The 25,560-nt window shown below is 35.0% G+C and overlaps 1 protein-coding gene across 5 annotated transcripts in view; it reads left to right on the forward strand.

The window, feature by feature from the left end:
* ANKS1B (ankyrin repeat and sterile alpha motif domain containing 1B) overlaps nucleotides 1-25,560 on the forward strand; it is a 412,516-nt gene that overhangs the window by 183,411 nt on the left and 203,545 nt on the right. For all 5 annotated transcript variants that reach the window (XM_088055377.1, XM_088055378.1, XM_088055379.1 and 2 more), the window contains exons 13-14: nucleotides 12,286-12,866; nucleotides 14,796-14,868. In XM_088055377.1, the coding sequence (XP_087911503.1) occupies nucleotides 12,286-12,866; nucleotides 14,796-14,868 (654 nt within the window). The remainder of the gene's footprint in view (nucleotides 1-12,285; nucleotides 12,867-14,795; nucleotides 14,869-25,560) is intronic.

Consider the following 25,560-nt stretch of genomic DNA (forward strand, 5'->3'; position numbering starts at 1 on the left):
AAAATGTTGTCAGTTCTTGGAATTAGCCAGTTCTTGGCCTTTCTCGGGCATAGAGGAAGTTCCCAGCAGCTTCTCTCAAAGAAATCACTTCCATGGTGTTTTCTTACTTTTTCCCCAAATATCAATCAATGTGAAACCACCACACTGATGTAAAAGAAAAATGCCACTTTTAAAAAGCAGGCAGTTATTTTGATTGAAACTTCTGTACTTCTCTGTGATGATTACTGCATGTCTTGGGATGCTATCAAATGACAAAAGCAATTGAAGTTCAGATTGATTAGAGATAGTTTGAAAGTACTTACAAATGACAGACTTATAGTTCTTCATATTCATAGTTTGACTGTGAGGTGAACTTAAGTCAAGTTAAAGTTAAAATTTACTTTTAAACTTCACCGATCAATTTTCATACCTGTGGAGTTAGTTTTGGTTTGGAAACACATAATATATCCTCATATATATATATGTAGATGGTTTTTAGGTTTTTAATTTGTCCAAGTTATGCTTCAAAGAAAAGAAGCTGCTTTCAGAAAAAAAAATATATGTCTCTTCCATCTGTGCAGATTTATTCTTTGTTTACCAGTACTGTAGCTGTCCCAATTAGTTTAAATTCTGACCCACCATGTATTCTCTGAGAATAGAAGATTTTAATAGCTTAGTGCCTTTTTTTTCCATCTAAAGATTTGAAGAAAATTAATTTATCTGTTAAGTGGGCTAGAAAGAGGCCAGTATACATGTCCCATTGTATATAGGACATGGGACTCCTGGGTAGCTGACTACGCATTCATTTAAGAATTCCTGTCATTCTCCTTGGAAATACCTACTGCATGTCACTTATTCCCACCACCCTCACCAGCCTTCTTTCATTTCAGTTGGTGCAGATAGAAAGAATGATTAACTAACTTAATGTGAAATGCTAAAAACACTGTAATTTTCAAGGCAACCTATTCTAGGAGTGACCATCTTTACTTTTTTTTACTGTGCTTCTTTATAATTGATGCTTCCATAAAAATGCTTTCAGGAAACAAGCATTGTCTAAATACTTGACATTTCATCTTTGTATCTTCATGAAATTCTTGCAAGTTAATTAAAATTTTAAAAAAGCATAAAACCACATTGCAGATTAAAAAAAGTCCTTTTTGGGAACAATTGTAATTTGAAAGTCTCATCAAGAGTTTCTGGTTTTACTATCTGTGGTCATCAGAATGGCTTTTTTCTTTCTTCCTGTCCTCTCTCTGCCTTCCCTTCTTCCCTCTTTCCTATTTTTACAAGAAAATGGTGTTTTCCCACTTTTAATCAGAGAAGTGATTAAAATGTTTTCGTGGTAATTTCTCATTATTTTAACAATAAAATCTAGCAGAAGAAAGAGATCATCTGCAGATTTTTTTTTCTGATATATATCTTATAGTGCTCTCTGATATGCTGAGCTGTGCTTGTTTGCTTTTAGAGAGACAGCAAAAGTGATGTGTTTTAAATTTCCCAGGAGACCATTATTATCTGATTTCCAATTTATTCCAAATGAAGAATATGCTAATTCAAACAATCATAATATTGTTTCTGCAATTATTTGTTACTTACGATTTACATAACAAACTACTTCTGCACTCTCATTTCTCTTGGGTATGTTTGGTAAGTTAGACAACTTGCTACATCTCTTCACCTTGCTTTTGCAAGGAACTTCCCTGTTGATGGAGATTCTTCCCATCTTCAAAACAAGACCTCAGTGATCTCTTGTCTCTTCAGGTGAAATGTAAGCACACTTACTTAAATAGCAGAAATATATAAATGATAGGGAGATCAGATCTGCCTGGTTTGAGGCCTTAGTTCACAGATAAACATACCAAGTATAACATAAATAAATTAGAGCAGAATGAAGCAATAATAACATACTAGGCCAGCCTTGCTTCGGATGTATCTGGTTTAAGGCCCTAATGAACCTGTCTTGAAGCATTGTAGATGAGAAGTAAATAACTCATGACTGGAAAAGATGTTTTCTAAATCTAAAATATCTAATTACATAGGAAAATTCATTTGCTTTTTAAAGATGTGACAATGACTGGATGAAATTCTACCATCTATTATTCCTGGTGTTCTGATCAGACTGTTAGCTGAACAGAATCTGGTCTATAAATTATGGGACTAGAATGGTATAATTCACACAAATGTTAGTCTCTTTTCTGATCCCCTAGTCTGAGTTTCTGTTTTCCTATTTACAGTCCTTGGACTCTTAAACAAACTTATATATGTATTTCTACTGGTCTGGAGGATATTTTTGAAAGCTGTGCCATCTTAGTGCTTTTACCTTGATAAATTAAACCTCTTTATTAGACCTTGATAATATTTATTATCCTCATGCACATTATTATCCCTAGTTAAGAAACTATTATTCTTAGTAGGTGTACCATATGTGAAAAGCAGGGTTATTTGGTGCCTTTGGGTGATATCTGCCTCCTTTGTTTCAGAGAGAATAGCTGACCCATTCTTTGCAGAGAATATCATCCTTTCATGAATGGCAGAATTCTGTGGAAGTAGCAGAAGGTGTGACCAGCACCTCTGTGTCATTGCACTTCCTTCATAGGGTGTCCCCAGATATGGCTTCATCAGAAGGGTTTCTGTGAGAACTTTTAATACCTCTCAAGCAAAATAAAACCAGGTGAATTCAACTAGGCGACCCAAAGTGGGGCAGCTGATTAGCCCTAGAAGCAGGTTAGAGGCCATTCCTACACTTAGCTCTGGCCCTGGAGCTGCTGAGTGTTACCTTCTGTTTGAAGAGCAGTATGGTGAGTGGTAATGTACTCTGTTGCCACAGCTACTGAGTTGATGAAACTCTGTCCTCTAACTCTTGCATGATCCTAGCAGAAACTAAATTATTCAGTTTCTATGCGTAGCATTTGTGTTGTATGACTTTCCAGCTTGTTGTGTAAGAGGGGTTTTAATTACATTAAACTGTGCCTCTTGGTCTCTGTGAGAGCTTCTGTCCTGCAACTAGTTGATGAGTCATACAGTTTTTCATAATAATATTTTTGTTTATTTGGTTGTATTTATACAGTAAGAGAGCTCTGTAAAATGTCATTTGTGGTGGAGCATGAAAGTTTGTAATTGTCTTCCAATGCCATTCAACGCTCTTCCATGTCTGTCTAATGCTTGTTTTTCCTTTAACTATATCTAAAATTGAGCAAGTGCTTTTCTGCATGCTAGTAGCTTAATAAAGCTACACATTGACTGCTAGCTATGACTGCTGCTCTCCTAGCAGTAACAGTTAATTTAAAGTAGGTTAATTCCATGTTTCAAATGCACATATGTTTACAAAATATCCTAAACTGATACCTAGTGTCAGCCAACCTTTCATGCTCTATGGCACTCAGGTGATCTGGCCTCTTGATGGCTCTTTTGGTAGAAGTATCAACAATCATGACTTAAGATAATAACAAATTTTCAGTTCCTATTTAAAGTAAGCGTATGTATGTCATCTGAAGTGGGGAGTATGCACACATGAAATTATTTATTCTACAGTAAAGGATGCTCTGAGATGTAATGTCTACATCTACCCTCAGTGCTCCTTGTCTGCTACCATTTGACCTCTAAGAAGCAATTCAAGTGCCAAACCAGATGTCTAGACCAACTTGGATACTACAAGTACTGTTTCTGACCTCTTGCTGCTCCACAAGAAAGACAATGTTGTGTATCACACCTGTCAGCCTTTGCAATTATTTTGGATACCCTATAGTGTCTAAAATGGTCATATATATACTCCTACATTTAGCCACTTGAATATCTGCCCTTCTTTTCACATCTTCTTTTAAGCATCCTGTGTGTAATATTACTTTTTAAAGTAAATACAGTTACTTGTGAACAGCAAACAACTTTTAGAGATATTAAATATACTTAGAAAGTTATTATTCTTAGCTAAATTATTTTGCATATAGTTGTGTAGATTTTTGTAAAGATCATTTATGTTTTGTAAATACTTTCAAAAGAATTTAAATGGTTATCCTCTCACATTTGCAACCTTCAAATAAATCATTAGGAGAAAGTGATTACAGTTAATTTGGTTTTTATTCTCTCATTTTCCCCAATCAGTATTTATAACTGAAAGATGTGGTGAGCTGCAAGATTGTTAAAAAACTATGAATTTTAGTTATTAGTTTCAATATTGTCACATGTAATCAATTATATAAAATTTCAGTGAATGTTCCACACAGAGTTGTAAATCTGAATGTAATTTTCCTTGACTGTATATGTACCTATATCTAGAATTGAAATTTTGTTCTACAGACAGAGACATGTTCTAGACATTCTTAATTTTGTACACTTTTTGTCCCTACAACCTAACAAGAGATTTAGTGAAAACTGAAAGAGGCCATTTGGGTAGGGGGCCTTTATTTTACATTATTTCTTATGAGAACATAAAAGAATTCCATTCTTTCTGGATTTGAAACATAAGTTGAAAAAGAGCATAGGTGATCTATGTGCAATGAGGAAAGAGACAAGCTGAAGTATCTTAAAAATGATGCTCTGTTCAGAAATATATATATATATATATATATTCTATACAGAGGTTAGAAAACAGAACATACACTTCATTTGCTTTCTGGTCTTGTCTCATGCTGGGGGAAGCTGAGTTGTTGCTAGGGCAAATCATTCCTTTTAAATGAAATTTTTTGTGCAGTGTCTCCTTTTAGAAACATTCTTCTGAGAATCATCCACTATTTTTTATAGATTCTTTTGCCTTGAATATTAGTAAGTTTTGTTCCCACTTGGTGGAGAAACTTCTCATTCCTTCCTTCCATGTGATGTGTGAAATACCAGAAGTGGAACATGTAACAGGGTTTTTTTACAGTATTCAACAAAAGGATATGGTTTCAAGTGCTCATCTATCACATTGATATTGCTTTGCAAAGATTTTGGTTATTAAATGTCACCAAGTTTTCCTCTTGTATCACTCTGCCCTGCTGTACTCCACTGTCAGATTAACATGTACTTTCTGAGCACAGCCACAGCCCACTCAACTGCTTTTTGCTGAAAAAGAGATCCTCACAGAATTTCTCTGTGATATGTGATCTCTCTGTAGAATTACATTTAACATCCGTTGCCATTCACCTCTCAAAATTTCTTATGAAACATTCACTGAAAGTTACAAAGACTCACTGAGAGGATTTCTTTTTACTTTCGCTGCATGGCAGAGCTGAAATGTTCCAGCAGAATTTTAGTTTGAATGTGAGTGTTGAGTTTGTCCAGTATTTCACCTGAGGGATGCTGACCATTATTTTATCTGTCTGATATGTTTAGTCCATAAAAAATGTTAGCATGTTATTTTTCTGAAGAATCCTTATTTTGATGTGCAGGCATAAGGCAGAATTTTGTACTGTAAAATGTGATGGTTCATGAGAGCCTGTCTGTCTTTAAGATGTCTAGGAACCATGCCTTATATAGTCACATAGAAAGAAATCCTCATGGAAACGGCATTATGGAGGTGGCAGCTGCAGCTCTTTATTTTTGTCTGTGTTGAATTTTGCAGTAAAATTTAACCCTTTGTGGGAATGAGAAAATTACATTTATGTCCTCCTCAAATACAGAATATACATTTATAAAAAAAAAATCCGAAGATATACAGAAGCAGCTCAATAAGAGCTAAAATTTACTCTGTTTGTACCATATTACACTGCTATTGCTGAAAATTTGGGCAAGGACTATATTTAGGCATGATAATATGGTTGGAATTAAGCAGTAATAACTGCCTAATATCTTTCCTCACCCAAAGCTTTTTTTCTTCGTTAGATGCTGGCAAGCAGTATTCAGAAAACTCCATATGGAGATATATTTCCTAGAAAATCTTTCCCATCTTTTCAGTTCTAGATGGGTCGTGAAACAGATGATGAGAGTGAAACTATGAAGGTAGAGACAATGAGGCAGAGTACAGACTCAGTACAGAGTTGAGTGCAGACTGTGACGCTAAGGGGTGAATTGGCAGTTTTGAAGATTGTAAGAGCAAACTCCCAACCCACAGAGAAGCTCATTGTGATTTCTAAGGGGATGGGTTTTGAGAAACTGGCAGAGTTAGAACCTGGGCACAGAGCGTGGAGACCATCAACAGCAACCTTGCCAACCACATTCTGGTGATTTCTCCAGATTTAGAAATAAGCAGAAGAAACTGCAATCTGGCTGGACACTATTGCTCTTCTTCTCTGTCATTGTAGAAGCCCACAGTCTTCGTCACTTGCTTAGTAATATTGTTCTATCTCCCAGGTCCATTGTACTTTGCTATAACTTTTACAGCTCTGCCTCATCTAAGATATCTGCAGCCAAAGTGCTGCCATCAAAGAGCTGTAGTTTGGTCAGAGAATTATTTTGTTTGCTGTGTGAAATAATGCCTTCCTGAATATTGCTAATTCTGTTTTTAAATACTATGAATTTTCTGTCTTACCCCTTTCCTTGCTGATCATCCCCTTTTATATCACTTTGCCAATACAACTGGTATCCTCCCTACTGAGGGTATTCTAGTGTCTGCAAAGCAACTTTACTATGCAAATATGCTTATCCATCCTTCTATAAGAGGGTAGTTTCCAAATATTACTCAGTTCTGACTGTTGGTTTTAGCAGTCAACTGAATGTGGGGAAAAGGAGTTGAGAATACATTTTTGGGCAGATATTACACATGTGCAAAGCGTGATGCTAAAAACATCTTTCTGGATAAAATGAAAACAGAACCTGAATAGAATAATCATGTCACAATACAGTTGTTACCATAGCTATAGAACAATTTTCTAGTGGATTTTTATTTTACATTAGAAATTTTCTACCATGGCAACAGCAATGCCTGTTAAAGATCTAACTCTGTCATTATAATTTATCTATTACAGCTCTTTTCATTGGTGTTATTAACAACTGTTATTCTCCTGAATGCACTTTAGTTTGGAACATGGAATCTCTTGAGATACAAATGTGAATAAGACGATTTCCAATTTTACATGAATGCAAAATTCACGGTATTCAGTATGCTTCTGATTTTCTTAATGTGCTCTGCAGTCTTGGAGTCAGAATCAGGAAAAAAATAGATGAGTTTGATGAAGCATCTGTAAATTATAACTCTCAAATACTGCAAGTGAGGAATGGTATTCCATAGAGTTCTATATATGTATCACAAGCAACTGTGCTGGGGTGCATCAGTGTGAAAATAAATAGCTGATTGAATTGCAATCTGCTTCCTAAATACCAGTTTGGTTGTGTATAAACTGGTGATAATAGCAATATGTATCTGTGGCTTTGAGATTACGGCACAACTGAATTTATTTGTAGTTCCAAATGTAAATGTTTTCCTTGCAACACAGATATGGCAGTATCACAGTGATTTTCAGAAGTAATCCACTCAGATGGATAAGCTGTACGTGCACTTGTAATAACACTAAAGTTCTGTAGAAATGACATCTGTTTATGTTTTGGTATTTATGATACTATTTACAAGTAAAAAGATAAAGTGGTAAGAAAAGCAGTATCTGGTAAGGAAGCAAGATCTCTTTCTATTGGCTTTTTTTTATTACAAAAATAAATGTACTTGCAAAATGGAAAAAAAAAAATAATTATAAGCTGAATGCTTCTCTCCACTGGGATTGAGTCCAAGATCCTGAACTTCTCCTGTTCCCTTATATCCCCACCCTCTCTCTTAAAGTTGCTTCTCATAAAGCTTACTCAAAGGCCTGTGAACAGAAAAACCTGGCATTATTAAATGACTGTTCACTGAGTATAGACCTATGTAATGTAATTGTTTACATAAATTCTTAGTGCCAGTTAAGTTGGTTGAAATAATAATAAGAAGAAATAAATATATGAATTAATAAAAGGTTTAATAATATGGGTTTTTTTCAATGCACAGCAATATTCAAAATAAGAATTTTTTTAATGTTTAAAAGCAGAAAATAATATGTAAAATATAACATTTTGTGCATTACTACTGAGCTTTAGGAGAAATATTGATTTCAGTATCATTTTCTAAATATGCAAAAATTTAAAAAAAATCTGTCTCAGAGATGGGTAATTATTAAAAGCTTATTTTAAAAAAAAATTTATTTTTTTTTTTCAAATAAATTTGCCTGTTTTAGCAAGGGTATGGTAGTGGTATTAGCCTGCATAAAGCTTTTCACTATTTAAGTTCTTGAGATGGAGTTTTTGGATATTCCCATGAACAGTGAATCTGTATTTTTAGATAATGGTGTGGTTTGAAGAGGTTTTTAACATCTCATATTTCAGGTCTTAGGTTAACAAATACTGATTTGGAATGAGAAAGAAAAATGTACTCAAGGAAATTATTTTATGATTATCTGTTATATGGTTTATGTTTTTTTCCTTCTATAATTTCTTCAGAATATGAGAGTGAGTGCTAGGCTACTATACTATTTAGAGCAGAATTATAGTCCATCTCTGTACTCTCCTTATTTGCTGAACATAAAAATATTGAACATTAACTACATTAAGAAACTAAAATAATAATACAAGTCAATATTCAAAGAACATTAACCTTAACAGTTATCAATTCAAAAGCCAGAAGATTCAGAAATATAATTGTTTCATTAAACTGTTGGATGTCTGGAGGATTTCTAGTCCATCCTCCTGTTTGGAGCAGGACTGTCATCATAAGATCAGACATGTCTTTTCCTAAGCAGGTCTTGAAACTGTGCAAGGGTGCAGATGGCACCACTGGATAATCTGTTTTAGGGCTGCAGTGCAGCTTGCAATGCTGCTTGCTTCACAACCTTCATCATCACCACATGGATTATTTTTTTTCCTGACAGCCCCAGTCTTTTTCATTTCCTGGTATAGATGTGGTTTGCATTGCTCAAAATCATGGGGTGAAGAAGGTATAGCTATGAGATCTTTGCTTACTTTGTCACATAATTAACAAAGCTCTTATTGAAAGCAAAATGTATCAAAGAAGTGTCAGCTGAGGCAGCTGAAGGCAACAGAATACACTGTCTCTGCCAGAGCTTTTGTTACTCTGGTCAAGATAGACCAAAGGTTACCCAAGCAGCCATTACCTAAAGGTTATCCAAGCAGCCATCAGCTGTGTTCCTTGGCTTTTGAGTGACAAATTTGACATTAGGGGTCTGATTCTTTTGATCTACTGAAATAAATAATAACCATCCTATGAAATTATTGTCTGTTGAAAAGTGTTTAATACTCTGAATAAAGAAAATCTTGAGGAATCTCAAATCAGATGCCCAAACATTTGTACATTTTCAGCATTATATCCTTGTGTCTTACATTTTTCAAATTACTATAATATCACATTACAATCTCACCTTAGAAGGATACATGAGTTCATATTTGTGATCCCCTTAGATAATGGAGTCATAAAAATTTGAGAAGCTGTTAAAGAACTTGATATTCAAAAACAAATTAGATACTGTGCAGTAAATAGGTAATAAGACCACTCTTATTGAACAAAGAGAATATAAATCCCTGGAGATATTTAAAAGATGTGAAGATATGACACTTAGAGACATGGATTGGTGGTGGTGGCGGACTTGGCAGTGCTGGTTTAACAGTTGGACTTGATGATCTTAGAGGCCTTTTCCAAACTGAACAGTTCTATGATACTATGAAAATGTTGAGGAGCTGCTTCTTCATTAAGCAAACTTCATTCTGAACACTAAGTGAAATAGACAGGGTATTTATGTTTGAAAACTAGTAGTGATCTTATAGAAGACTAATGGGTGCACAAGCAACTTCTGTTTTAATTTTTTCTGACTTTCTTGAAGTTTTTGTGTGGGTATTTTAAAGATGAAAGTTATGCCTAAAGTAGAATATATATACTTATGTGCGCACAGTACAGTAACAGTTGTGAAAGATCAAGCTGCAAAAGGCTCATACAATATATTTGAAATCTTTGGATACATGGTAAACTGCTGCCACATTGACTATCAAAACATCCAGAATTAATGTTTTGATATGCTGTCACTGCAACACTGCTGGAAAGTAAGAGATACACACACTTTCTAGTGGTCAGTACATATATTTACTGACCACGGGGGAATAGGAGTTCTCAGTAAGAACTTCGTTTACAGCAGTAAACTGAGCAAAATCAGGGCATGAGATGCCACTGGCGGTCTGTACTCTTAAACTGTTTGGGTTTTGCCAGTCTTTGGCCAATACTGAACAGACTCACCTAGAAGGTGCCCAGGCACAATGCAAGTTTTAGCTGAGACCTGAGACCATTCCCAGTAGTTATTTGAGTGGACCAGCTCTGTCTTGAGAAGGTGAGTGTAACTTAAAGGACATGAGCCTAGTAATTCCTTCAGATCCTAATAGCTGTTGGCCAGTACTATTTTGTAACATAGATGTAGCAAAGTTAGTAGTGAAATTCTTGCAATCCTGTCTCTGTAAGCTTTTCCTTTTCCTGATTTATTCCTCCTGCTTTACTTTGTCCTGATAAAAATATTTGTCTCCTCAATGAGTTCAATACACAGCTATAAGATACCTGTCTGGAACATCAAAATAGGATTCATGACTAAGATATATAAATGTAGGTATGTGAACACAAGCTGAATGCTGTTTCCCATAAGTCACTGGCAGTGTAGTTAAGCCAGTGAACAGAGTGCAGGGAGTGAGAGGTTCCACTCATTTTATTAATCTGATCTCTGACTATGGTGGGAGCTAACATGCTTCTTACCCATGTAGAAAAATGAAGTGTCTTAATCTGGAGCAGAATCTCAGCTACTGAGCTTTTCATGTAAAGGAAAAACACCCAAGTCAGTGATTATTTGCATAATTTATTCCTCATTTTGACTTCACCTTCAAAGTTGCATACGTATGTATAAATCAGCAACTTTCAGAAATCAAGGAGAGAATGCCCCATGTCCCCCTTTTCCCCTGAATTTTTGCCCTAAACCAATTTTTTCTGGGTTTATTGATCCCTTAGGCTCTGTCATATCCTACATTTAACCTTTCTCCATAACACCTCACATCTTTTTGGTTGCAAAATGTCTGAAGTGTATATTCTAGTTGGTTGTTTCTCAAAGAAGAAAAATATATGTTCATAGGTTCTTAGAATTTTATCATATATAGAAAAACATTTAATTTTATATTTTTAAGCTGCTGACTAGTAAAAGAGTTGATGAAGTTTTGAAGTACACACCAAAATCTTTCTTCTGTCATTCATAAAGTCAAGCACTGTTTTCTTTTAGAAAGGATATTTTGAGATTTGATTGAGGCTTTTTTTTGCCAGCAGATATTTTAGTTAATTGGAGAAAACTGCTCAATATCTTTGTACATGATGCTATGCTTGATTCCTTGTGGTAGCTACTGCTGTGCACACAGTCCTACAGTTAGAGTCAATCTAGAACATACAACTTCTTAAAAAAAATGAGATTAATTTATTTATTAATAATTATTAATTGTTATAAATTTGTTTCTTTTTAATGAAGTAGTTATTGAGATGTGACCATCAGCAGGGACACAGTTATTCTGACTAGAACATTCTGACTTAATGCCATGTTGATAGAGGGATGTTAACCACACTAACACTTAGAGTGAGGCAGTGCAAGCCTCCTTATTTTTTACCCTCCTAGTTCTTTCAGCAGCAAGTGTAAAAAAGAGCTATAAAATTTTAAAAATCCACTCTAAACCTTGCCAAAGAAGTGCATTTTTATGTGGTTTCTTTTTGTGTGTGTGCGTATGTACTAAGTTACATATAAAGCATGTTTGAAAAGACTTGATTTTGTGCCCTCTTTTACCAATGGTTACTATTACTATTCTCAAAAGTTCCCAAAAATAAAAGCAACACTCAGATCTATTCCTTAGAGACTGTCAGTAAAAAGGCATCAGAGTGTAAATTCACTATTATTATAATGCCTATAAAAAGAAAAATTACTAAGAATACTCCTGACAATAATGGTTCTTCATGTATTTTACCACCTACAAACTAACTACCTAATTCATCATACTAAACTGTGTAATTTGTGCTCATTTCAACTCAATAACAAATTAAAAGAGACATCATCAATTTGATGGAATAGCACTGTCCTATTTTATCTTATAAAGTTGTTTTTTCATGGAATTTATATGTAGCACTGAGCATTGTTGGCTGTTCTTCAACTAGCAGATATTTTAGGATAAAATAAACACATTTAAGATTTTTTTTTTTTTAAGAAAATAATAATTCAGTTCATGGAGTAATTGTCATGTTTCTTTACATAAGAGTGCAGCATTAAAAACTGATTTTGAGGGGAGTAAGCGTTTCGTTGTTTGAACTACTTTATCTCCCTTTTATGTTTACAAGGTACTCTCTCATTTCAGAGCAATGTAGCCAGGGTGAAGCATCCACTGAAAGTGAGCTTCCTGAAGGACACCCCGCTGAGCAGTTTGCAGGTTTACTTCATGGATCATCACCTGCATGTGACCCACCTGAAAATCCTCTCCAGCTGTACAGCAAAGTAAACTTGTGCAGCGGGCCACTGGAGAAAAGCATTTTGAGCAAGAGCGCAGCGCAACAGATACAGCTACGGAAAGAAAGCAGCTCTGATCCTCCTGTTAAGAAAAAAAAGCCACCAATTGTAAACAGAACCATATTTCATACTAAAAATAAACCAGCAGAAAATCATACCCTGGTTGGTGCGCCAAGGATAAGTGAACAATGGGTTATTACCACTGGGGGATTTGTGGAGCGAGCGTGCACGCTGGGCAGAATACGATCCTTACCAAAGACCTTGCTGGAAATGCACTTGTGCAAAAATGTTTCAAAGTCAGATTCTAATCTTATCACCCATCCACCAAATGATAAAAAAGCGAGAAGCAATTGGAGTGAACCCACACCAAAGCCACAGTGCTCCAAAGGGAATTCGGAGAGAACACCTTCCTTCACATCAGAATGGGAAGAAGTAAGTTTTTTTTTCAATTTTTAAGTACTGTGGTCTTGTGAAGACACTGTTATGGTTTTCAGTTTTGAAGACAAAATAAAAAGTGACTGTTCCACACTTCAAAGTCTCAGAGAGAATGTCACATTGTATTGCAAGGGAGTTCAACAGCAGGCACAAAATGCAAAGCATTTCTGTTCAAACGCTGCCCACTCAATAAAGTCTATTGTTTCCCTAGTGAATGAAGTTAACCAGAAGTAATTCTGCAATTTTTTGTGGCACTGAAATTATTGTCTACTAAAGCCCTCACCGCTGACAATAATAACATTAATAAAATCCTTAGTAACTGTGCCTATTGTTTACATATTTGCTAATTATTTCCACCATGGCAGTGCCACATCAGCAAGAGCCAGGAGAAAATGGCAACAATAGAGAATCCATTGGGCATTCTACAAACCCTCCTTATGCGTCTTATCCTCTAACTAGTATGTAGCCTGTGTACAAAATGCTTGGCACATACCTGGCTGCTGTGTGAAGTGGGAATACTCCTAGCTGCAATGAATTCAGGACTACTAACAGAAATGTCCACACTGAATTTGTAGTGCACATGCTTGCTCATATGAGAGACTTTATTTTAGGTTTAGAATTCAATTTAAATTAAATTTTAGACACCCTATGTTTAACTTTTTTTTTCCTGTGCTGAATTTTAAGAATGTAAATGATTCTTCATAGACACAGAAGTACCCATCTCATTGAGGTAAATTAAAAGTGTGAAATGTTTAGATCTTTACTGCTCCTACAGAGAAGTGAGCTTTTCTCTTTAAAACTACCACAGTGCGGAAATACATCCATCTCCAGGGTGCTATTATGTTCAAAAAGAACCCAGAGTTTGATTATGTGGTTGGTTATTTTTCTAGGAAAATGTTTCAAGCTAGCCTAAATGTCTGATTTGATAGGGCATTTTAAGGCACTTTTCATTGTAGAGGAGATACTCTCTCAGTGGAGATGAACTAATTTTTTTTTACTCAGGTTTTAATCTTTACAGCTTGGATATACTATAATAAAATCCTGATTAGAGTCAGGTCCACGTTTGCCTTTTTACATCAAGGTTTGATCTTAAGAGTAAAAGAAGTGAAATATATATATATATATATGACTGCTCAATCTGCAGATTCTGTCATAATTTCTAGACTTTCTCCTGTCACCAGTGGCTAATACATACTTTTCCTACTAGTTCTAATATTGAGCTTAGTAAAGTGTGTTTCTCTTTGTCTACCTTCTTAGTCCACAGCAACCTTTTGATTCATGTTTTGGTTTGTCCTGTTGTTACAGAAAATAAAATAGATACAGTGGTTTTGACCTAGTAAGTTCAATGTGCCTCAGAAATGTGTGTAAGTTTTGGGATAAGTGCAGTGTTTTTTCACAGAGAATGTTGTTCTGTCTTATGTGAGGACACCACTGTTTCATACCTATTTAGTCCCCTTGGGGCAGGTAGGAAAAAAAAGAGGGCTAGGAATTCTCTGGAAATATTTATTGAACAATTTATTTCATTGTGTGTATTTAAAATACTTTAGAACATACAAGGTAATATATTTTATTCATTAATATTAATGCTTATACAAACCACTAGTTTAACCTATTATAACCACTAGTGGTTATAGCTAGATGAACAGAGCCATCAGCATGTAAGGAACTCTGCCATGGAAAAAGAAATACTAGCTTTAGTTTTTGCTGGCATGCAAATATTGTAAATAAAAATCAAAGTGGAGAAATTAATTGTCTACCTTTGATTTATGTGTTTTTACAATTTTGATTGTTGTTTTACTAATGAGGGTAATAATGCCATAAAGCTATGCATGAAAAACTAAAATAAAATAGTTATAATAGTTTATAGATTATAAAATAATCTGAAGATGGGATCCCTCAATTGTTTCACTGTTGTCTCTTTTGTAGATTGATAAAATCATGAGTTCAATAGATGCTGGAATTAATACTGGACTGGGTGAGATGAAAGATCACGCTACAAGTAAGGAAAAACAACCAACTATTGTTTAATTTTTATTTAATTGTCCATAAGGAAACTGTGGATAAGAAATTGCTAAGTAACCCACTGTGCTGAAATAATTTGTAGATATTTGAATAACCATGAACAGAATCTATGTTGTTTACTGTTAGAGATGCATTAGGCCCAGTGTCCTGGAGCTGTTGCTTTAAATAGCATCTTGGAGTCATTAATGTTGTTTTGAAATCTTACCAGAAAAAAATACTTCATTAATGTCTTTGTGTTGAAGCCTTTCTTCAAGGGGGGTATTTTACAGTCTTTTCCAGATGACGATTTGTTTGGAATGATGGAACTCTGAGTATATATAATCCAATAACTGCTGACACTTTTTAAAATATTATATAATGCTGCCTCGAAGAAATATTTGGCACAGGGCTGAAAATGTTGCTGACAGACAGTGACTGGTGTTAGCAATGATGGGAAAATTTGAAAACTTCCCCTACCATGGAGAATTCTAAGAACCCTGTGTCATGCCTAGCCTGTTGGTCTGTCAGCATAAACCTGTGCAACTGTGCTGATAAAAATTTTTAAAGCATTTTATTATGTCTCCTGCTTAAGTCATGGAGGGAAAACTGACTTGCATGTCCAAATAATTTAGTTCTGAGGCAAAGCTGTTTTAACTCACCTGTACTGGTACATTCCTGCTAAAAATTGCATTGGGTTTATATATAGGGCAGGATGTTATGTACCTTATCACTTAAAATTTGGAAAATGATATATTTGAACAACTGTCCGTTTTATTACATATATATACAGGATGAAACTGTCTTATCAATTAAATATAATTGGCACAGCTATTTTAACAGTAGCTTGCAGTGAAAAGGGATCTGGGATAGAGAGAAAATAACTGATTTGTATGCAAATATAATTGCAGATAAAACAAGCAGACTCAGCTTATTTTTTTTTCTAAAAAGAGTAAGGGGAAATATCACAAAAAGTGCTAGGCATGTTGTTCTGGTAACTGGTCTTTCTGCAACTTGCAGCATTGGAAAACAGAACTGTTCGTAGACAAGCTCTACATTAGGAGATAGTGAATAATTTCTGAAGATATTATAAATAATTCAGGATTTTCTGTTTCTTAGATGTTATTGTGGTAGTTGTACCAGGTCTGCTGGAGATGGAATTATCTCCCACAGCAGTCTTCATAGTTCTTTGCATTGGTAGCTAGAAAGATGTTCACCTGTCAAACACCCTGTGCTCACTCAGCACCCAAGCTCTCCAACATTCCCCCTTTACCAGTGGGTGGAGGGTGGGCAAGATCTTGGGTGGGGACATACCCAGGATAGCTGGCTCAAGCTGCAAGGAATACTCCATACCACACAGGGCTGTTCAGCAATAAAAGCTAAGAAAAAGGAGGGGGAGGCTGCATATCACCAGCTGATAGGAAGTAGAAAATAAACCTTTTGTTTTCCTTTGATTTTGCACAGGCATTTTCTTTTGCTGTATTAAACTGCCTTTATCTTGACCCAAGAGGCTTTTTTTTCACATCCTATTTTCTCCCCTGCCCTGTCCTGCTGAGGAGGGCAGTGATGGAGTGGCTTGCTGAACATCTGGCATCCAGCCAGGGTCAGCTTCCCACAGTAGCACAAAGGCACCAAAGGCAAAATTTGGTGTAGGGTAAGAAGCTGCAGAGCAAGTAAGAGCTATGAAACGGAGACAATAGCAACAGTATATGCTTGACAATTTCCATGACTTAGTGATGTGTAAATACTACTCTGTTCCTATGACTGACCACTGCTTTTCATTTTCTACTTTTTTTAGGATCAAAAATACTTCACAACTCTTGTCATCAGTCATTTTGTGTTTCTACTACATACCTTATTTTTCTTGATGGAAATACGACATTTGGTGTTTCAACTCTTGCAGGTGATAGGAGGCCTAGTCTTTTCTTTGCTTCTTTTCCCAGAGTGGACATTGAGTTCCAACTTACTTTCTATTCAGTGTGCAGCTTTCTGAACACCAACATTTTTTTTCTTTCCTGTCAACTCCTTAACAGTCTTTAGCTAGTTTAGGATAATAGTTTGACTTTGCTCTTAACTAAGACATCAAGCTATGATCAATCAAAATACAGCTGTTTCCTTAAATTTTACCAGCTGTGCTTTACATGCAGCTTTCAATAAAGACATATCTTTCTCCTATAGGCCTGAATATATGCAGCTTCACATGCAGCTTCACATGCAGCTTCCACTTTTCATTCCTTTTGACCATTTCCAGATTCAGTCAAACACAATTTAGGCAGAAAAGCAAAGGGAACTATTATTGAATCAAATGCATTACGTGCATCAAACATACTATACTTCAAGTATATTATTTTTTATTGTCTCAATAATAACCAAGTAATAGGTTATCTTGGAGGAAATAAGTAGTTCTTACTTCTCACTGCTAGCAGGCTTCACCTTAAACATAACACAGCCAAAGGTAAAGATCTGGCCTATGCTTAGGAATAAAAATTAAGTAGAATGGTATCAGATAATGTAATTTTGAAATACTTCATTAGTTTATGCATAAATATGAGGGATTTTAGTTTTTACTTGAATATATGGGTAAAGCTTATCCAGTAAAGCTTTAAAATAATGTTTTTAATGTTCAGAGAGTGTATGTCAAAGAAACTTCTACCGTTGAACTGCAAGCATCTAGATTATTGAGCACTGTATTAAGGGAACTTCACTTGTCTAATAACTTTTTATCAAGTAGCAAAAATCCTGATAATACTGAAGAGTAAATGTAGCTTCCTATGGAATCCTTCATTTTAGTGTTTGCTTAGTCTTGCACTTCATATTATTCTTCAGTGTTTTCATGAACTTCTAATAATAGCAAAAATATGTTAAATTCAAACACAAATACTCTGTCAATCATGAACATTAAGAGCTTTTTGTACTACATATTATCTCATTCTCAGTGAAAAATATTTGAGAGGAAATATGCTCATAATGAAACAGCTATATTTAAAATTAGACAATGATGAAATCTTGTGATGAAATTCTTGAATGGACTTGCCAGGACTTTGGCCTATATTTTCCTGCTGGTTATATCTGGAAAGACTTCTCTTAGATCTCCAGGGAAATCTCTTAAGAAGCAATTAGAGGAGCAGTAAGATGAAAGATTCAAAATTGAGTGTGCTCATGAGGACTTCATCCACAGCATGCATTCAGGAACAAAAAAATTAAAGCAGAGCTTTCTGTTTAGTAGCAGTACAGGTACTGGAGGAGCAAACTTAAAACTACAGAGAAAAAGATGATTTTTGATGTTCTCTGGCAAATTAAAGCAGGAGTTCTGACCAGGAAGCATGTAAGAACAACTCTTGATAACTGCCAAAACCCCCAAACACTAGCCCAAGGAATAAACACCCCCTATTACCAAGAAGAAATAAAAGGTGTGGCTGGCTGCTGTGATCTTCTACTCAAGGTGTTGTGGAAATATCTGCAACACCTGGCACTTAAATTATGGCTGATGTGTTTCTTCAAAGAGTCAAATTTTGCCAAATTCCAAAGATTTGCACCACTCATTAGCATAGGATAAAGAGTAATAATGGTACTGCTAAGAATTATCCTGGAAAATCAAAAGTTCTTATCAGGCTCTGTGGCAGTGAATAAAGAAGTTGAAGATCCAAGATAATATTCTCTCATCTCATGTCCAAGTCTAGCATCAGTCAGATACACCCTCAATGGAACTCTCCTCTCTCCCAAGAGAAGTTTAAAATGAGAACCATTTGGCAAGAACAAAAGTCATAATCTTAAATAAGGCAATTTGAACATAGGTCTTCTCCCTGGGATTATTTAAAACAAGATAAAGGAAGTGACTAGAGAAAGTCATGGGTCAGTTTGCAAGGTATCTTTGCTGTTTGCATGCTAATGGTAGAAGAAAGAGGGACAGAGAAGAATTAACTGAAGAGTTAATGAGGAAAATGATAATTAATTGGATATTACAACAAAACTGACATTGTAGGTACTTTATCCTAAATATCACAATAGTAGAAAAAGGGAAGAAGAGAGGAACTTTTGGCTTGTATTTCAAAAACAGTTGCTTTCAGATCTCAAAAATAGGACTAGATAGAGCTTTTAAATATCTCTTTGTGTCCAGGGAAGCAGTAAAAACTTTATTTGTTCTTGATACTTTTCCAAAGATACTGGACATGATAGTAATGGAGGGTTTTAGTTGCCATTTTTGTGTAAAAAATTACATTGACAGACTGCCCAGGAAAAAAGAAAAAAGCTGAAGAAGGTAGGATGTCAACAAATTCAGAGATTTTATTTTAAGAAATATATAGGGCACAGGTTCAAGACAAGTCTGTGTGGTTTTCAACAGAAATCTACTAAAGATCATAGTACAATCTTCACCAATGTGAAGAAAAGAAAGTGTAAAAGACCAGCTGAGCTAAATTTTCATCTCTTCTTCCAGCTTAGTCAAAATGAGGAAAAATTCTCTACTAAACATGGTGGAATAACACACGTGTGTATAGACATGTCAGAAGTGCCAAAGCACTCAGTGAGAAGCAACTAGTAAGATTTAATATAACTATATTAGTACATTAATAGGTAGAAGAAGAACAAAGAAATCTTCAGTACCTAAGAGAGCTACTGGAGGAAAGGAAAAGGTGCTTGGAGTAGGTGCAGAGAAGGGAAAAGCACACAGTGATTTTTTTTATTGCATGAGTTTGCTGTAAACGTTGTTGGTGAACATATGACATGCACAGTTAATCCTAGAGCTAAAACATCAGTTGTAGATAAGGAAAGAACAGACTCTATAGGTTAGGTTGCTTAACTGTATGCAAACCAGGCCTATTAGTGGCTTTCTGTGAGATTTCATGAGGGGTGTATCAGGTACCAAAAGACTAAATAAGAATAATATAGAACTTATCTTTAAAAGAGGAAAGAAAGAAGAATGCGGGGAATTATTTTTGATTAATAAGCAAGTTAAGGAGCAGATATACTACTTTAGGTAGCTAGAAGAAATAAGTAATAAACCATATGGATTTGTCAAGAGTAAACCTATCAAAGCCACCTAACTCCCTTTTAGGACTGGATAGGAAGTATTAGGTAAGGGAAAAACAGTAGATGTCCGGTATTTAGATTTCAGTTAGGGTTTTGACATTGTCTCATCTGTTTTTCCTGCAAATTAATTAAGAAAGCATGAGCCTGATGAAAATAATGGTGGGTCATACAGATAAATCCTATTTGTAATGTCTAAATTCAGACTTCTGGAGTGTGGACTGCATTGAGCACAACTGAACCATTAATGCTGACTTAGATAAGCAGGCTTTTTTGTTATTGTTCATCATGTCTAAATGTCTGAAACATGCAAAATGGCACTGATGCCTTGCAGGAGCTCCTCAGATATAGCTGTCTAAAACTACCTAAAATGAATCTCCCTCTGCTCCACAGGACAAAATTATAAAGGTGATATAGGGAAGCATCCAAATAGATTATTAGGAAGATTATAACTTTGGTTACATTCAGCAGCATCTGCAAGACTTTTGAATAGTTGCCAGAATGAGAGAGAATAATGTTTGGTATAAAAGTGATCTTGGCTTGATCAGAATGGAATAGATCACTGTTTTATGCCAGTTTGAGTCTATTTTGTAATGATTCTGTGACTACTGTGATAACATGATGCAGAAGGAACCTATCTAGAAAGTAAAATAAAAATAAGAAACAATGCAATTTCATATTTTCTTTGCCTAATTATAAACTTTTTTTTTCCAATAAGAAGTCTTTCAAGACATACACGGCAGTAAGTCTGTGTTAGTAGGAGCTTGGTAGTTGTTTTCAGGTGTGTGACTCAGGGTTTACTTACATTTGCAAATCACTTGGAAGAGGATAATCAAAAAATAATCTACTTAAAAAACCCAAAATAAAATGGGTAATGGATACCATATCATCATCATGATTAAAGCTAGAATTGTATAAAATCAGAGCAGTTAAAATAATGAGTAAGAAAATAATTTTTTGAAAGTCACAATTCCACATCAAAATAGTCGACAATCATTTTAGTTTTTTGCTAGAAACGTCTGTCAAATATGTTCTAGCACATGGAGGGTGATTTAGAGTTTTATAATTCTACTAATCATAAATTCTATTTTGGATGCTGTCCATAAATGCACTAAACAGTTGCTGTGTGTATACAAGTCAGGATATTTTTGGTCAGCTGAGCAAGTACCTACCCTTGAGTGCTCTCCTAGTTTGTTCCACCTAGACACAGACAGGGTAGAGTTTACTGAATTATCTTAATTTTCTTGATCTGAAATTTTAGTTTGAAATATACTGTCAAGCCTTTTTCTTACAGCTGAAATAACCAAAATTCTAATTGTATTTAGGAAGATTGTATTTTACAGGGTTTTGGATTGCCCTTTTGTGAGAACAGTGATTTTTCCTGTGCTTGGAGATAATCCTAGCACCATATGCAGCATCTATGTCTTCATATCAATATCAAGGCTACAAATCTTGCTTGATAACACAGCCTGAGTGCTTGCCTTTCAAAGATTAATGCTGCTTTTTTACTGAAAATGGTATATGAAGCAGAATTATACCACATGGAAAAAAAATATTTTCAAGGAAGCCAGCAAATCTGCAGAATATTTACTTTAGCAGTATGTATCCTCATGTGTACAGCTTCAGAGAGGCTCATGAGTTGGCTCTTTTAGGGCTTTGAAACCAGAAGGACTCTGGAACACTGAAGTCTATGCCTAAGTTGACAGCACTATCTGTATCTCATTTAAAAGCAGGACTGCACTGCATTGTTCTGTATTCATAAAAAACCTACAACTCCACTTTATGTCTAGTTTTTGTACAAGCAAGACTTTATTGCTTCTCGATGTGCCCACTGTATATTTGTGTTTCAATGTCATGTTGTCCAAATTTAATGCCAGGGATGGACAGTAGGTCACAGAGCACTGAATTAGAATACATTTTGTAGTGTTCTTTCTCAAATCTTCCATTTCAGGATGAAAGTTGTAGACAGTCATCATAAAAAAGTTATTTTCTTTGTTTATTTACCTTCTCTCTACTGATATGACCAAGGCTATTATTGATGATTTCTCCTTTGCAGTATGGGGAAAAATTTAAGAAATCTTTTCATGTTTGTGAGGGAAATTACTTTGAGCACAAAGATCGGGAAAATAAAGTAGATGTGACCACCAGCTTAGGAAAAGATGGAGTCAGGTGGGGCCACATCCAGAAAAGCTGACTGAGAAGTAAGGATTCATGTTGCACCCTGTACAGCTGTAACAAAATTGAAATTGGGAAAAACCCTTGACTGCCTGAAGCTACATGCTTGATTTTCTCTCTTTCTTCCACCTGTTCCACTGCCACTGATGAGACATGAAGCCTTCATCATCCCTAGTGTGGTTCTGCCTATAAAAGCTAATACATTAATTCAAAAGTCAAACTTTCTTTTAACATGAATGAAATCTTTTTAGAATGGTCCTTTTCTGTTTGCTGCCATATGGTTGCAGTTTTGGCAAAGTGGTTTTCCTCCAAAGCTGTTAATATCCTCCCTCCTCCAAGAGCTGAAAACCGATAAAATATATGTACTTAATTAGGGCAGAATTTTAATTGGATATGTGTAGGCATGGTGGCATAAGGCAGATTTCACAGTGGTACATTATAGACTTAAAAGTATATATTTTTTTTGTAATTTATAGCCTGTTTTGCAGCATTTACCTTGTCCTTTTTAAATCTCTATTTAGTTAAAATAAGAGCTTTGATAAAGTGGACCTAAATAAAAGAATTTAATAAAATGAGCCATGAAACTTCTCACTAAGAGGGACACCTCTTAAGCTTACAGTTTTAAACACATAATTATAATTTTGCCAGACAACCAGACTGTACAACAAGGATAAAATCACTTCTCTTCCAACTTCCCTTTGAAGCTGATATGCTGTGCAAAAACCTGTAGCATCATCTATGGATGGTGAAAAAAGGTAAAAAAGAGAATGAACCCGACTCTGTAGCTGGTAGTAGAGGAACCTGATGTGACAAGGCAGCTCCAGTGGCTGGTGTCTGCTCCCAGTGCTGTTGGATGCTTCCTCAATAGGAAATGCATATGCAGTCTGAAATTACCAAGCTGCAAGTCTTTGAACTCTTTAGCAACAATTATAAGACTGCACTTTAGGAAAGAGAGCCACACATTTGTGTTTGGTTCTGCCCTTCATTGTATCCTATTAACAAATGGAATGTGAATGTGGAATTTTAATTTGCAATGGCAGAACAGCTGGGGGGAATCTGCATAACCAAAGTCAATATGCAATGTTACTGAAGGCAGAAGTGATTCTTCTCTTAGGTAAAATGGTTTTCAGTCAGTCACGTTCTCCTGTGGAGCCTGTCACACCCAGTACCCAAAAGCAAGGAGGTGTACATGTGTATGTGCCCAAGTTGCTTGTCCATGGTCACTTATGTGTGTTGTGGTAGGCTGACTGTTGCATTCTTAGTGTATCTGTTGGGTTGCTTTTGATTAAGAAAAGCAAACTATTTTTTCATTGCCCTTTAGGAATCAACCTTTGCTGTGGTATGGTCCTTTTGATCCAAAATTTTCTTCAGTGGCTCTCCTTGTTTTTGCTTCCTTTTTCAGATATTTTTGGTCATCCTTTTGGAATAACAAAAAGATGAATATCACACACAATGTGCTGTAATGTTGTTGCTGTAGGGCAGGGTCTTCCGCTGATAAATTGTCTGAGCTGTTGTTTTATCAGAGCACACTCCTTCTCATGACAGGAACATATTCCCTAATGTTTTACCACTGCCAGCAGTGTCCTTGATTTTCAGTACAGACCATGCCTTTAACCCTTTGAGGTAATGCCTCTTCTGGCGCTTTCACACATGCATTTCTGCCCCTGCACTATTCATACCAATCTTCCTATTTCTATTAAAAATATTTTCATTTCCAATTATTTGAACGACAATTTAAGTGTATGCAATCATCTAGATTATAAAATAGTGGAGAACAGAAGGCATATAGCTATAAAATATGAGGGAGAAATATTTTTAGCATTTATTTACTGAGAAAATGATAGTCCTAATGTACTGCATGTCATGAACTTGCCTAAAGATCATATAAATTCTACAGAAGTTATCACATATAATTGGGTTAATTTTTCTTTTTTTTACTTCTACATTGTAAAAACCTAAACAAGAGATAAAAATGTATCTGTTTTCGTGATTCATTGAATCCCAAAACAAACGTTACAGAAACTGGGCAAACTGCAAGATAATTGTAGAGCTTTTAGCTATGTTTTATAATAAATGCAATGGGAGTTGGATGCAAAAAAACTGCAGGCATTTATTTTATTTTCTTATTCTCAAATATTCCTATTATATTAGCAATTTTACCCTGTAGTGTCATAAATGTAATATGTTTTTCATACACCAATTTTGTTTGAAACAGCCTACTACAACTAAGGCTACTACAAGACTCAGGCTAAACAGAAAATAGAGTAAAAATGTAAGTCATTGGACCATATTTACCAAAGTAGTCTTTAACTGTGATACATTTTCTTTTTAAATTTCCACTCTAAGTGACAATCAACATTTACCTTTTATCTCTGTCCATGCTTTTTATGTTCAGTGTAAGGCTTCTTTTTCCAAAATGGTTGCAAAGCAATTCAGTCATTATATTCACAGACTTGGATAAATGATTTCTGGCAAGATGTCTTCTAGGAGGAATAGAGAATATTGATAGCAAACAAAAAACTTAGAAAAATGAAACTATAATGTCATAAATATTGACATCCATCGGAGAGTAAATGTGTAGCTTAATTCTTGTCAATTTTGATGTAGTCTACTTGTGGCTGTCAGACCTGGTCTGCAGCAGAACTGCTTGAACAAAGGAGTCTTCTACAAACTCCCTTTTAATTGGGGGATTGTCATGTAATTTTGACTGACTTAATATGCTAAGACTTTTTCAGCAGTATTTCCCCACACCAGATTTAAGGTGCTGTTGAAACAGTGTAGGAAATTAAGGCCCTATTTCAATCCTGATATTTTCTCATTTAAAAAAAAATAAGTATAAAATAAGCAGTCTGGTCTGCTGTACTGTTATTTCTGAGCAACCAAACTTTTTTGCCCCTCGTGGGATACAAACAATGTATTCTTTGGAAAATTTTCTCAGATCTAAATGTTTTTTTATTCTCTAGAAATACTTATTTTCAGGAAGAGGAGTAATACATACCGAATCCCTACCATTTTTCATTTTTTTTCTTAAACTAAGAGCTGATCCATCCATTCTATTGTTAAATATGGTTACAAAAAAAGACCACAGACATGAACAATTTATGTACAGTTTGAATGCTACTCAAATCTATGGAAATTCAAATAGTGTACTTACCACTGTTATGAAAGCTTTCAGTATTTTTAAAATACTCTCACATTATATAATTTCCTTTTAGAAGTGAGAGATATTGAATTATAAAGAAGATATGTATGTTAATATGTCATGATATGGAGCTATATTATATTCACTGCTAATATATTTTGCTAATATATATAAATAAATATGTAATATATTATATATATATTATATTATATATTATGTATTATATTATATATATTATGATATATGATATATGATGTATTATATTATATATTATATATTATATATTATATATTATATATTATATATTATATATTATATATTATATATTATATATTATATTAGCACTGCTAA

The sequence above is a fragment of the Pseudopodoces humilis genome, chromosome 5 (assembly GCF_049639895.1).
Source record: "Pseudopodoces humilis isolate 2021_Gansu_Grassland_sample_001 chromosome 5, ASM4963989v1, whole genome shotgun sequence".
Taxonomy (NCBI): domain Eukaryota; kingdom Metazoa; phylum Chordata; class Aves; order Passeriformes; family Paridae; genus Pseudopodoces; species Pseudopodoces humilis.